General features: G+C 43.5%; 1 protein-coding gene across 2 annotated transcripts; it reads right to left on the bottom strand.

Annotated features, from left to right (window-relative positions):
* Nucleotides 1-1,025: 1,025 nt before the first annotated feature.
* On the bottom strand, nt 1,026-14,823 carry Bzw1 (basic leucine zipper and W2 domains 1). 2 transcript variants are annotated; one of them, XM_087566674.1, is made up of 11 exons: nt 14,328-14,491; nt 13,672-13,745; nt 10,124-10,300; nt 8,814-8,908; nt 7,557-7,622; nt 6,855-6,990; nt 6,293-6,573; nt 5,439-5,585; nt 4,524-4,662; nt 3,940-4,062; nt 1,026-3,297 (listed from the first exon to the last, which is right to left on the bottom strand). In XM_087566674.1, exons 1-11 carry the CDS (start codon nt 14,411-14,413, stop codon nt 3,266-3,268), a joined length of 1,356 nt encoding a protein of 451 aa, XP_087422800.1. In that variant the 5' UTR covers nt 14,414-14,491; the 3' UTR covers nt 1,026-3,265. The 2 variants fall into 2 exon arrangements, with proteins under 2 accessions (XP_087422800.1, NP_942084.1); NM_198789.2 differs by lacking the exon at nt 14,328-14,491 and adding an exon at nt 14,737-14,823 and having other exon boundaries at nt 2,846-3,297.
* Nucleotides 14,824-15,519: the final 696 nt, after the last annotated feature.

Raw genomic sequence — 15,519 nt, 5'->3', positions numbered from 1 at the left:
ATAAACAAAGCAACTTGACTTTATTTGGCTGTTAACATTTACATCAACGAAATCACTGGGTTCTGAAAGCCCAGTACAGTTGACAAGTGTGGGTGTCTGCATGAAAATGCATCCCCTACCCCCCATAGGTGTAACTGTTTGTAGAGGACTGGAGTTGTACATCTGGTGGTAGGCTTCTGACTCTAACCATCGGGGACTGTGAGTTCCCAAATGAAATGCTTTTATAAATTGCCTTGGTCATATTTTGTCACAGCAACAACAAAAAAATAAAACAAGTAAAATTTCCGAACAGTGCTATGTCCACAACTTTGAAATAGGCCACTTGTCAGGAATCCCAATGAGTTTATTTATTTATTTATTTTTTTCGGAGCTGGGGATCGAACCCAGGGCCTTGCGCTTCGCTTCCTAGGCAAGCGCTCTACCGCTGAGCTAAATCCCCAACCCGAGTTTTATTTTTAATGTGTAAAATAAATTCATTGGAAAAGAAATCCAGATGATTCAAAGACAAACCTACAACCAAAACAAGAACCTGTCTCATGCTAGGTGTGGTAAAATGCACATTGAATCCCAGCACTGGGGAGGAAGAGACTAAGTTTTCCAGGCCAGCCAGGACCAGCTTCAAAGTTACAATCTGTTGCCTTTTTCTTCACGCATCTGCAAAGCCCTACAAAGCTCCACAAAGCTTCCAAACCAAAAGGAAATGTTTTGCCTAGTGCCTGTGGTGGCCTAAGGTACAAACTGAATGGTGATTCATAGACCACGAGTTACAGGCTTAGAACCCTAACTACACAGATGTCAAAGTTTACAGTCTGAGTGACAGGAGTTCAAAGCTGGCCTGATCTTAATGAGATCAACTCAAAACGGTTGATGGTACAAGACTGGGCTCAAGCCCCAGCATCAGAGGTGAGAGATAGGACAAACCTTTACACTATGAAAAATAAACTATTAAAACACTTTAATTGTAAGTTTACTTTTATGATATATATAAAATGCTTGTTTCATGTATAAAGCACAGACACAGTACATAGTGTTATCTATATTAAAATTTATTGGGGTGCTATTAGGGGAAAAGGTTTCTGGGGGGTTGGATAATGGAAAAAGCTTGAACACTTGGTCACATGCATTTCCCCTCACCACCAATCGTTATGCTGAGCAAAATATGTGGCATTTTGGTATCTGCAAATTTTGTAAGAGCAGAATATTTCTAGGACAATAATCCCAGAGTAAGGTGACACTTATCAATGCTAAATACACACAGTACAGTATCTAAGACACTGAAGGCCTTAGAAACTGACACCAAGTTAGGAATTCAGTCAACAGTTTCCCAATCATGATTCAGAGTACAATTTTAACATCTCTATTAGGAATTACATATTGGAGGCCATAGGTTGGCATTTAAACTTAAAATGAGAATAATTTCATAAATCTCGTTCTTTACACTGTACTAACAGGTGCCTTACCCATGTGCTATTATATTAAGTAAACACTACTGTGTATAAAGGGGGGAAAAGATCAATGATCAAAGATCATAATGTAGTTCTGGAAGACTCCACACTCTGACTATACACAGTATATAATAAAGGGTGAGTTTCAAACGGCGGTAACATGCAAGGATAAGGTTGTAGAAATGCAATGTAGTTTTAGCTACATTGGAATCTGTGAGGTGTTTAGTTTTCGAGTTCTAAGGACAAATTGTTACTAATCCTTATACAGTTGACATTTGAAAGCACAACATACAGCACACCATTAGGGACCAATGGGGTTTATGAGGGGAATAAAAAGACTGATCTATAAAACCTAAATGTAAGGATGGACTTTATTTTAAAAAAAATCTTTTTAGGACTACAAATTACAAAGGAAGCAGATCACTACACAGAATCTAATGAATACATTTGCCTGTGCATAAAACTTTATCAAAGTCATTCATTTTACAAATTCACCCCACCCACCAATGTTTTCACTATAATGCTCTTAAGGTTACTATACCTTTATTTCAAATTATATTACATGTTATTCTCAAGATAGACTTTAAATACCAAATTCTTGGCTTCTAAGAATGGCACCTTCAAAATGGGCAATTTCCACTCAAGTCTCTGGTGGCATTATTCTTACTATTTTCTTTTACCAATTAAAAAAAAGTTCAAAATGTTCACTTTCAGCCTTTGCCAAAAGGTGGCTACATCTTCCCCTACCAACTATAAATGGATAGCAAAAAGAAAAGCAACGAAGGCAGCCATTAAAATAGATTAATCAATTGAAGTATTTGGCTCACGGCAATTAAAAAAATGGCAACTAGGGTGAGTTACTAGGTGCTTGTATATAGCAGAATGAGGCCAGGCCCAGACAACTGGATGGCGGACTGCTAATGACTGTCCTTCGCCTTCACAAAAGAAAATGGAGTCATGTCCAGATCCTGTTAGAACACACTCACCCAAAACACTCCCAACAATCTCATGGGTTAGTGACAAGACATTTCCTTGACTCGCTCCTTGTGGGAACGCTTTCTAAGAGTCTAGCTGTATCCTGGGGTAGAACGTTTGTATGAGAAGTAGCTACTGTTCTACCTGGAAAGATGCAAATGAACCTAGAAGGCTCTGGAAAAAGGCTCAGCTTCCTTCTTCCTACCTCTGCCATGTGTAGTTCTCAAACTCAAGTTTGCTTGCTCTCCATGGCTTTACTAAGGATGAAACCCAGAAATCAACAACATCTGGAGTTAAAAATATAAGAAAATGCTCACAAATAACCAACGTCAGGATTCATGTTAAGGATTCAATCATCTGCAGGATTTTCACTGATGAACAGGGCTCTGGACACACTGAGTTATCACACAAATCATTGCCTTTTGAGACTTTGGATACTTTTACAGTTTAATTTGCAAACAGAATCTTTTTGTAACAAATTATTTTTAACCAAATCATATCTTGAAAACTGTTTATATAGAAACCCAGGGAATAAGGTGAAGTGCTCACTGCACTGCGGAGGGCCTTACATCACATTATTACAGTAGAAAATACAGGAGGTAGAGGGAACTGAAGACCAGTGCAGCGCCAGCTTCCGTTCCACGGCTCCTGCAGCTCCTTACACACGGTTCAGGAACCAAACCCAACCTTCCCAGTAACCAGAAAACAGTTAAAATAAAAACTGCATGAAAGCCCTTATATCATGCTTGATATAGGGAGGTAGGAAGATGTAAGAACCAGGACACATGAGACATGACATTTATCTACAACTCCTGTTTGCTTTACTGAGGATGTTGTTTCAAAATTCAGTCACCTTCTTCAGCTTCCGACTCAGATTCTAGAAAAGAGTTTGAAAATAGTCAACATCTTGCTTCAGGAAGCCATTTACCATTATTTGAAACTTTAAAATCATTTCAGAATTTGACTAATATCAACTGAGAACAAGTTATATATCTCAAAACTTCTAATTTCTCTAGTGTTTAGTGTAAGATACCATAATGAAGCCAGCATATAACCAGAGTTTGATCACTGATATAAGGAGAGTTGTTCTCCATAGTCCATGGCACTCACACCCATACACACAACACTAAATTACAATGACTGATGTCTAGCTTCCCCTCTTGTGAAAAAGAGATGACCATGGATAATATAAACAACATTTACAGGGGCTGGAGAGATGGCTCAGTGGTTAAGAGCACTGGCTGCTCTTCCAGAGGTCCTGAGTTCAATTCCCAGCAACCACATGGTGGCTTAGAGCCATCTGTAATAGGATCTGATCCTCTCTTCTGCTGTGTCTGAAGAGAACGGAGTGTAGTTACAAAATAAACACCCCCCCCCACAGTAGCAGAAGGAAGAAATGTGAAGATTAATCTGTGTCACGCTCAAACCCATTTCCAGTAATTGATCCTAGCAGTTGGGAGGCAAGCCATTCAACACAAACCACATGCCACCACCCAACTTCCATCAAAGAAAGACTTACCCTCCTCAGCATTTTTGAGCCATTCTACAAACTTCTTCATTTGCTCAAGGAAGACACTTTTCCCCTTTGCAACATGTGCGTCTTTATACCACTTCAGAATGGGCTCTTCACTCAGGACCTCAGCTACAAACAACAGTCATTTATATTAGCAAGTTTGAACATAACCAATCTACAGAACCACACACAGGTACAAATGCCTAACCTGGCACTTGGATTGTTTTTCTGTGGGGTAATGGCAGGGTAGGCAGAGATAGGGTCTCGCTTATGGAGTTAACTTGGATTTACCTCGTGAATAAGGTTCACAGATGTTCAAATAGCAATGTACCCAATTACAAACACCCAATTCTGCTGGGTGTAGGGAAGCATGCCTTTGACACTTTGGAGGTGGAGGCAGAGGCATGTAGATCTTGAGTAGCAGATCAGCCTGGCTCCAAGTTCTAGGACAGTCAACACAAGTGATAGGCAGACTCAAAAACTAACAACTGCCCCTTCAGCCACAGGACTTCACTTTGTGAATAGAGGGAGCCCTCCTTATTTATTCCCAGTATTTTACACAACTTTCACAGAACTAATGATTTACCCACCTTTATAAAAGAGCACCACTATTTTCTGGAAGGCTTTCATGAAGTGAATGTTGTCATAGCAATACTCCTGAATCTTCAGTAACAGAGTCAGCTCAGACTGACCTTGAGTAGTGAAGGCAGCAAGTAGAGGGCTGTATTGCTTTGAAAAGAAAAATGACTTATAATCACCCATTATAAATCTCCCACAATAGTAACACCTTTACCGCTGTCATCACCTCATTGGAAATTAGGAATAAAAAATGATGGAGCAGAAAAATTTAAGATCTACTTCAGTGGAATAAGTAAAGATTTATTTATTTCATGTATGTCAGTACACTGTCACTGTCTTCAGACACACCAGAAGAGGGCATCGGATCCCATTACAGATGGTTGTGAGCCACCATGTGGTTGCTGGGAGTTGAACTCAGGACCTCTGGAAGAGCAGTCAGTGCTCTTAACCACTGAGCCATCTCTCCAGCCACTCCCCCACCCCCATTTTCTAACATTCCCTCAGCAGTATCAAATCAGACTTAAATTACTTTTAAACACGTTATTAGTTCTAATTTATGACCCAAATAAGTCCAAGTAAGCCTTAAAAACATCAACATGAAGTAACAGGTAAATTGTGCCCAGCACCACAAATGTGGTAAATCCTTAGAGCAATGGTTCCTAACCTTCCTAATGCTGCAACCCTTTAATGTATGTTGTGGTGACCCCCAAATCATAGTTATTTTTGTTGCTACTTCACAACTGTAATGTTGCTGTTGTAAATCATAATGTAAGTATCTGTATTTTTTGATGATCTTAAGAGACAAATCCTGTGAGAGAGTCATTTGGCCCCAAAGGGATCACAACCCACAGGTTGAGAACCTTAGACAAATATCCTCTCAGTTCACACAGCCCACCTCGAGTGTGACAGCGTCACAGCCCCAATACCTTCAAGTGCTTGATGGCTTGTTCTGCTACAAGCTCCTCCTTCTTGTTCCACTCCACGGTGCTCATCACACTTGACCACACAATCCCAATGACCACTGGTTCTGGGATGTTGTTTTTCTTCATCTCCTCCTTGACATATAAAATTATCTGCAAAACAATCCATACTTAGTAACAAGATATTTTTAATTCTTTACACAGTAAATTTAGACATTTTACAAAAGCGAAAAATGCTTTTCCAACCAGGTGTATAAATAAGCTAATTCCAGCACTCACTCCTGAGGGAAAGGCAGGTGGTCCTGGGTTTGAGGCCAACCAGAGCTTTATAGTGAGTCCATGTCTGAAATAAGCAGGCAAGCAAACCAACTAACCAACCTTTCCTACTGGAACAAACTTCACCAGTACCACACAGAACAGAATAGCTCTGCCACAGGTCAGAGCCTTGAAATCTCAATCTATTTTATACACAAACTGGATCTGGCAGGTGAGACGGCTGAGCAAACAGAAATCTTCAAAGTTATTATCTCTGGGTACCAATAAAACTTTAAGTATATGAAGAGGGCTAAAGGAAACCCAGTTCTATAATTATTAATCCAGGCTGAGAGAATTCTGAATGAACAAAAAAACATCTATGTAAAAAAACATAGGCATATAAAGATGGCTTAAAGGGGACCAGATGGACAGCTCAGCAGTTAAGAGCACCAGCTACTCTTTCAAGACTTAATCACTTCAATTCCAAGGGTTCTTCCTCTGACCTCCTCAGACACCAGGAGCGCGCACACACGTGGTACACATTCACGTGTGCAGGAGAAACAGACATACACATTAAAGAAAGAGGTCTACACAGAGCAGCTTACGTCTTTGAAGGGGTCACCGCGGGACATCTGCTCCTGAAGCTCCTTCTGGAGCTCCTTCCGAGCCCCAATGGTCTGCTGGTTGCGGACATACTCTGAAAGCTCTTTCAAGCCTGCCTCAGTGAAATACTTAGTGAAGTGCTCAACACTCTGTTTATTGGCAGGGAACAGCTCCATCAGTCTGTTGTCCATGCTGACTTTCCGAAGACTTGCAGCAACTGCATTGATGTCTTTCTCATTTATCCATGATTTAAAGAGCTTTACAGCAAAAGCTGCTGAAACCCCTGTAAAACAGAGTTGCTTGTCTAACAGACATACATTCCTCAGTTTCTTCAAACCCACCCAAACCCCACCTTTCCTGTGTCAATGAGACCATTTCACCCCAACTCCCCTATTCTGTCACTGGCTACTGGCCTAGTAGCAGTTGAAAATTTATATGATAACCTGATATTCTGCGCCCGAAGTAGTCACCACCAAAGGAACACTCAAGTTCCTCCCCAACTCCAAGCAGGCGCTAACATCCATCCACACACCCCACAGAAACACGGAACCAAACGCTAATTACCTTCTTTAACCAAATTCTCATTATAAAGGCTGTTAAGAATGGATGCATTGAGGGTTCCATTAGCCAGAAGGACCCCAGTCAACATGGCGAGCTTGTTCCTCTCCGACTCTGAAAATCCCTTCAGGAAGAGCAGTAACTGTAAAAGTAAACAGGGTTAAAAGAGCACTTGCACTGTGTTAGGAGAAGCAGTGAAACAACATATCCAGCTAAGGCCCAATCATTAACATTTCTATCTCTATCGTAAGTCAATGATCTTGGGCCAATCTGTGTCTTGGTTTCATTACATATTACATGTGAATGATAAAACTTGCCTTTCAGTTTTTATAATACTGAAAAGCTAGAACAAAGCCTGATACTTAAATTCTGTCAGCCTTTGTGCTGCTGCATCACCCATTTATGAAATATTTGGCAGTAGGGAGTAAAATACAAGTAACCTCTTTAGCACCTTACACTCCGACCCTACATCATCCATCTTAGGAGGGTCTCTCGATCTTTAACTGCCATTTTTTTTTCAATACAACACTAAATGACAATGTGTAAAGTTTTAAATATTTCAGAAGAGTAACTGCTATACTCTCCAAATGGTATTTCAATAAGAGCCTATTTAAATGTCTAACACTATGTCCAATCTGTGGCTGCTAGAGGCTGAACGCTGGGTCTTGCGTAGGCTAAGTAAACGCCCTACCCAATGCCCCCTCATACCTTTTTAACTTCATCTTCAAAACCTTTCTCCAGGTATTTGTAGCGCCTGATTAACTTGTTAAAAACCTAGAAGAAGATTAAAGTCATTCCTAGAACCAAAAAGGACTCTATACTGTAAAATCTCATCACACCTCAAATATATAAACACTTAACAGCCACTTCTTAGTAACTTCTATCACTACAGCTAACCTAAGACTAATTAATAATTGCTCAAGTAACAGTAAGATCACAAAATAAAACTATACTTTTTTGTCTACAACTATACGTAAGACACCAAATTTCAGGGTTGGACACATTAGATTCTTTGCTTATGCTTACAAGTAGTAAGCATATAACCACAAAGCCGACTGTGGCAATAGAGCAGTCCGCACCAGGAAGGCTGAGGCACAAGGGCTTCTCAAGTTCAAGCCTAAGGTGGGCTACCAAGCAAGTTCCAGGCCAGCCTGGATCAATACATTCATCTTTTTCTTCAAAATAAAAAGAATTGCTTAATATAGCAATCACAAGAAAACTAACATTTTTTAGACATAGTCTCCCTATAAATAGATCCCTGTAAATAGTCCAAGTCTACCTCAAATCATCTAGCCTGTCTCCTGAGTATTGGAGTTCCAGGCATGAGTTACCCTGTCCAGCTGAGTATCTGTGAGGAGGTGGGATGGTGAAAACTCAAACAGGCTTTAAAGTAGTATAGGCCTGCAGTGAACACACTATATACCCTAGGATGACCTTGTGATCTTCCTGCCTCAATTTTTCAATGGGATTATAGTCATGTGCTAACCAACCTGGCTTGCTTCCTTTCTTAGAGTAATTCCAGAGAAACAAGTCTAAGAACTAAGTGTTGACTGCCCAGTAGTCAACAGGGTAGTTAACAGGAGTTTGGTTCCCAGCAGTAACAGTGGCCGGCTCACAAGTGCCTGCTACTTATGGACTCAGGGAATCTGATGCCTTTAGTCTCTTGAGGACATCTGCATTCATATGCACATACACATAATTGTAAGAAACAATGTTTTTCAGAAAGAAAGAGTAAAAGCTGCGCATGCCGAGGCAGGCAGATCTGTGTCTACAAAGTGAGTTCCAAGGCAGCCTGTTAGACAGACAAACCTTGTCTCAAAACACTAACAAACCAACCAACCAAGAAACAAAAGCCACAGCAAATTTACTCCTGAACATACCATATTTCATCAAATAGATCTTCTACCTGTAACCTTTAAAAAGTAGAGCATCCCTCAGATATAGCTATATGGCAGTTTCGCTTACCTGAGCGAATGCTTGCATGGTCTCTAGGTCTTCTTGTGCTGCAAACACACAGACATCTGTGCGCATCATGTCATCTGCCAGTGTACCACCTGGGGCTGAGAAAGACTTCGGTAAATATGCAGTAACCTTCTCCTTAAATAGGTGGTCATGTCAGCCTTATCACATATTTGTAAGGATTTCCAATATAAAATAGTATGCTAACACTCTAAAATCCAAAAATCCAAACAGTCAGATGGCTCATTATGTACAAATAAAATGAAAAAATTTACACAGCAATCAAACAAGCACCCCTCCCCAGAGAGCATACTCGTGTTTGCTGCCAAGTCTACTGCTGAGCTTTGATCACATATATTTACTACGCACGCCCACATGTACACACACGCACATACGAAATAATTATAGACATCTTTAATGAAAGGAATGCAATGACCAACCATTCAACAGTGCCTAACAGGCTAGGTGGAGACATTCACATCTGATTTTGGTTATATTTAACTTTCCACACAGAAAGTAAATTTTAAACTTCCAAGGCGGTTGCATTGTGCTATCAATTCCTATTCTTTTAAAGAAGGATCTTGGCACTTAGCCCAGGCTGGCCTGCAACTTGTGATCCTTCTGAACACAGAGATTAGAGTTATGTATATTGCCACCACAACTGACTCAAAACCCCAGTTTTCACATTATAACAATCATAACAATTGAGAAAGGCAGCTAAGACAAGAGGAATTCACAAGTCAAAGCTAGCCTGGGCTATATCCAAGTGAAACCCTATCTAAATAAATAAATAAATAAATGAATTCTTTCTGTATACTTAAAATAAAATTTCAGGGCTGGAGAGATGGCTCAGCAGTTAAAAACACTGACTGCTCTTCCAGAGGTCCGAATTCAATTCCCAGCAACCACATGGTGCCTCTTGACCATCTGTAATGGGATCCTATACCCCTTCCGGTATGTCTGAAGACAGCTACAGTTTACTCATATACATAAAATAAATCTTTAAGAAGAAAAATATATTCCTTTAGTAAAGTACTTAAAAAATTGAAGGTCTGAAGGGCTCAAGAGACTGCTGTGTGGTAAGAGCCCTGGAGTCAACGCCTAGGTAGTTCACAGCTGTCCACAATCCCAGCTCCAAGGCAGCTGAGGCTACCACAGGAACTGACACTCCAACAGAAGTGAATGCACGCAAAACAAAAATACATTTTTTAAGGCCCCATCCTCCTGTTGGGTCTGTCAAAAGCACACATTCTGGCTTCTCCATTATCTCTGTATATCACTTCCCTAAATTAGGTCCACAAAACCCAGATACTCACCCAGCATTCCGCCAGCCACCAGAATGTCAAAGAGTGTTTCTGCATAGCGGCGGTAGTCAAGTTTTGCTCCAGAAGCATCAAGAAACTTAGCTACTGCTTCCAAATCAGTACCAGTTTCAGTTAAGCCTTGAATAATACAGTCTTGAAACTGAGTAGGGTCAAACCTCTCTTTTTCATCTGAAGAGAGAGAGAAAAAAAAGTAGTTTCAAGAAGCTTATCAAAAATGGCACAAACCAGCAAATATGATAAGCTAACCAAATTACTGAGTTTCGTTTAATTCAATAGCTGGAAAAAGGCAAGTACCCAAGATTCAGAGTAAGTATGACAGGAGAAAGATTAAACACACCCAGTGTCTCCCACAGGATGACCTACCTGGTCAAGAACTATATGGCTGCTCCACTTTCCAAGCTCAATGTGCTAGGATTTCCTGCTTCTACTGCAACCAGACTGCTCTAAGGAACCTATATCAGCCATAATGGCACAAGCCTTTAACCCCAGCACTAGAAAGGCAGAGGCAGGTGGATTCTGAATTCTAGAGTCTGGTCTACAATAGTGATATCCTGTCTCAAAAGCAAATAAAGAGTATGTAACACTAACCTTTTTATACCAGGTATACTTTATTCCTCTAAAAATTTGCACACTGCCTTTCTTTTTCTGAGCATGGTCACGCAGGCACCTTCCCTGCCTTGGACTGATTTTAGAACTTAGTCTCCCATATGCTGTACAAGCTACTGAGCTAGGGGCAGGCTAGTCGGCCCTATCAGGTTGATACAATGTCTTCCTAACTTGTATCCATCTTATTAAGACAGTGTCTCACTGAGGCTAGAACTCACTTTGACTGTCTGGCCATCCAGTTCCAGAGACCCTCAGTCATTCTGGAGTCAGCCACAGGCAGCAGTCACTATGCCCGGCTTGATGTGGATACCAGGTCTCCATGCTTGTATGGCAAGCACTTCTTAGCCGTCTCTTCAGTCCCTTTGTTTTTAGACAGGGTCTCATTGGCTACAGGGTAGCCTAAAACAAACCTGCATTTTTGAACCTTCACTTCCTATATCTTAAGCTTTAGAAATGCTTTATACATGTCGAACAAGCACTCTATTGACCTATACCCCCAGCCCTGTCTTTCTTTCTTTTGGTTTATTGAGACAGGGTTCTGGAACTCACTATGTAATCAGGTCAGTCTTGAACTCAGGATCCTCTGCCTTTGCCTGCTGGGTGCTGCAATTAAAGGTGTGTGCCACCACTGCCCAGATCAACAGTTTTTGAGACAAGGTTTTGCTATGTAGCTATGTCCATACTACTCTTAAGGTTTTAGGGGATCTTTCCCTTTTTCTTTCATGCGTCCGTAACACTTTAGCTTTTCCTTTAATCCTAGCACTTGGGAGGCAGAGTTAGGAGGATCTGTGAGCCTGAGTCCAGCCTGGTCTACACATTGAGTTCCAGGACAGTCAGAGCTATGCAGACACCCTGCTTCAAAACAAACAAAACCCACCCAGCTGAAATCATCATCTCCATTATATCCTTTGTGCAACTAGCTACTTTCCTCTTTAAATAGTATACACCTACATGTGTCTGCCTGGAGCCTGGGGAAACCAGAAGAGGGCACTGTATCCCCTGGAACTGGAGTTATAAGAAGATGGGACCTGACTAATATAGGTGCTAGGAATCACCCAGATCATCCACAGGGGGAGCAAGGCTAAAACCAGTCATTTTCACTATTCCCTTTCAAAATAACACGCATCCCCAAAAGTACTAAATAATGCAAAGCAGAAAGCACTTATTATCAGCCTCTACTGAATTATCAGGCCTCTCCCATGCCCCAGGCCTTTTGTTTACTGGTGGTACGGGGGATGAACCCAGGGCATCCCACACGCTAGGCAATGCTCTGCCACTAACACGCACTCCAGCTTTTCCATGACTTAACTCGCCAATTTAGGGCAAATGATATCTGAATTTTCACGTTTGTCAGCAAAGACTATATGATTCTTTATTCCTTTTTATACACTGTAAGAGTGAAAATTATTTTTTTTCAAGATTCTCTTGGTTTTACTGAAAAGTCCTGTCTTCAAAACTCCTCAGCGGGGTTGAGGATTTAGCTCAGTGGTAGAGCGCTTGCCTAGGAAGCGCAAGGCCCTGGGTTTGGTTCCCAGCTCCAAAAAAAAGAACCAAAAAAACAAAAAAAAAACAACAAAAAAACAAAAAAAAAACCAAACAAAAACAAAACAAAACAAAAAAAACCCTCCTCAGCTCCAGGTAACTCAGAACCAGGCCACGAGTGATCCTTTTTTGTTACTGGGGGAGGCAATTAAAGACAGGGTTTTTTGTATCCTAGGCTGGTCCAGTTATTAATGGTGGCTCTTCTGTGCTGGATTACAGTAGGATGCCACACTACATGGCAGGGACCACCTTTATCTGGATTTAAGGAAGTGATAACTCCCAGATGCTAACAATAAAAGTTATACCATCAATTTTACCAAGACAATGCTAGGGAATCTACAAACTCAAAGGACACATGGTTTTCTTCATTACTGACACTGCTGTAGTTTAAGAAAATTAATGGGCTAAATCTATGCCTGCAAAGACTGGAATAAAAGTACACTTTGGGGACTGGGGATTTAGCTCAGTGGTAGAGCGCTTACCTAGGAAGCGCAAGGCCCTGGGTTCGGTCCCCAGCTCCGAAAAAAAGAACCAAAAAAAAAAAAAAAAAAGTACACTTTGGTGTCCCCAACAGGGAGACAGACCTTGGAGAACACACAAAGATGCTGTCACATATATGTCAAACTTTCTGTGAAAGGTAGGAAACAAGAATCAACCTTAAAACCCATAGTTAGCCCACTCTCCATTTCCTCAAAATCACTCAACAGGTTAACGTGCATTTTTTGGGCCTATGTAGCCCCAGCTGGTCTGGAATTCACTAAGTAGACCTCCATTTAGGGACCTCTCCACTGCGAGAATTAAAGGCATATGCTACCATGCCTGACCAATGTTGTGTTTTCAAAGAATACCATTTAAACTTTCTTTTTTTGTTGTTGGTTTCTTAAAGACAGGGTTTGTGTAGTCCTGGCTATCCTGGAACTCAGAGCTCTGCCAGCCTCTGACAGAATCCTAAATTCAACCCCCAGATTGGGTTGCCAACAGGAACTCACGCCTTTAATCCTAGCATGTTAGTCTGTTAAAATCTGCCCCCCCCCCCATTTTCCAAGACCTAGACCATGTTAGACACTCTGAGTCCCTTTCACATACCTCCACAAAGTCTAGGTGAAATTAGTGATTTTAGCAGTGTTCCCCTCTTTTAGCCTTCTCTGTTCAAATTCTCCTTAAAAACTATGAGCTTAAAGTCACAGCTTTTATCTTAGCCACTAGTTTCCACACTAAAAAAAAAATGAAAATTTGAGAAAGCAGTAGAAAACACTGTTCATCTGAAACAGTAGTTAAATAGAAACTCAAGTTTCTGCAATTTTCTCATGAGGGGATAGTGATATATGCAGCTGACTGAGAGAAACCAAGAGAAGTGTCTGAAAGCTTAAAGGAGATTTACAAATATTTACCTCTTTTTCTGGTTTTAAAACGCTGGCCTGATAGCGTTGGTTTTTGCTGCTTTTGATTATTCATAAAAGACACCCTAGAGAAAAGGGAAAGAAGGCCTTAATAGCACCTGTGCCAGTAATATTAACTTTTGAAACAAAGTATCAAACCCTAAATCAAAATTACAACTAAAGCAAATCCAGCACTTTCTCAGTTAACAGGCAATAGAGCTTGGTGGCAGAAGTTTCCTTCTAAAAGAACCCCTTGATGACAGTGCTGGAACTACACCTAGATATGGCATTTTAGTAACTCCCTGCCTGGTGGCAAATGTCCTATCACTAACTTAACTGTTCGGTCCCTTTCAGTCCCTTCTACACTGCTCTTTGCAACCCCCACTTTTTCTATGTAACCCGAACTTAGAGGACTGCCGCGGTCACGAGCTATCTGTCAAAGCTCCTAAACAGCATCAACGCTGCCCTCACTCCAAAGTGGCCTCAAGAACCGCTGAGATCGCTTGCACCCTTCCAAGATGCAAAACTGAGAGCTGGCCGCAAACGCTACAGCCCAAGCCGCCTCCTCCCCGGGCACGTGTCTCCACATCCACACCCTTTCCCGTGCCTCCCGCCTCGCAGGGCTGGGGCGGCGGGCCCAAGAGCGCCGTGGGCCCTTCTCCACCGACCCTGTCGCCTGCGGTGGTGGCCGCCGCGCCGAGCGGACCACAGGCGCCGAGGCGCTGCGCGCCGGGGCCCCCGCCGCCCCGTACATCCGCCCGCCCTCCCGCGAAAGCAGCGGCGGAGGCGGCGGCCGCGGCGGTGGTGGCGGCGGCTGCGCCCCGCCCGCCGAACCCCCCACGCGTACATCACCCAACAGAGGCCGCGGCGGCTTTGTTACCCAGGCCGGCCGGGGCGCACACGGGGCGCGCCGCCACCCCGGCGCCCCGCGGCCTCGCCCGCCCTCCAGAGCGGCGGCCCCGGCCACGAATCCAGGCCCTGGGTCCCTCCGGCCCCTCCGAACCGCACCGCCACCCTCGCCCTCCGCCAGGCCACGGCGCGCCGCTGCCCCCCGGCGCTGCGCCGCGCTCGCCTCACCGAATTTAAGGCGAAGAGAAAAGAGCCAGAAATTCCCGAGCTGGCGGCAACTGCGGCGCTGTCTCCTCTGCGACCGGAACTAACGCGAGCAGCAGGAGAGGAAGAGGCGCCACCCCCGCCCCGGAGCCCTGCTATCGCGAGATTTCTACCCTGCGCCAGTTCGCACCCTCCCTGCCGGGGCCTCGGGGTGGCAGCTCAGGGGCACGGACGAGCACAGCGGGTGGTAGGCATCTCATCCCGCTCTAAAGCCCCAGGCTACCCTGACTCTTGTACCGGGGTAGTCCGTCCCCCTTCCGCCGCAGCATCGTTCGGCCTCCCCCTTCGGGGCGGAGGTGGAAGGGGGAAGCGGCCCCTCGATGGCCGCGAGTTGGACCAGTCCGCCCCGTCCCAGCCCAGACCCCTCCTCCGGAAGCGGGAGCCCGGGAGTAGGGGGCGCTTGGCGGCGTGCAGGAAGGCCGGGGCTCGCATGGGGTTCTACGGGGGTTCAGACTGCAGCCTGGTCTCCTTGCTCTGCAATGCAGCGGGCTAAGGGCAAGTCTGACCCGCCCGTCACCGCGCTGTGCAAGTGGTGCTTGTCCTCTGACTGCGGTGGATTGGGACTTTTTAAAAACAGATTGCGAAGCCCCCACCCGCAGGGTTTATAGTTGTTTCTGGTGCAGGACCCAGGAATGTGCCTTTATCACTAAGTCTCCGAGATGAGGACCTTCAGAAGGTATATTCTCGGGGACAACAGATGAAACTGTGCCTGCATCCGGTTTGTGCCCTTTTCCTGTGTACCGGAGA

Source organism: Rattus norvegicus, chromosome 9, assembly GCF_021556685.1.
Source record: "Rattus norvegicus strain SHRSP/BbbUtx chromosome 9, alternate assembly SHRSP_T2T, whole genome shotgun sequence".
NCBI classification, from domain to species: domain Eukaryota; kingdom Metazoa; phylum Chordata; class Mammalia; order Rodentia; family Muridae; genus Rattus; species Rattus norvegicus.
Note: the sequence above shows the minus strand (reverse complement) of the source record. Positions and strands in the feature narration are given on the sequence as shown.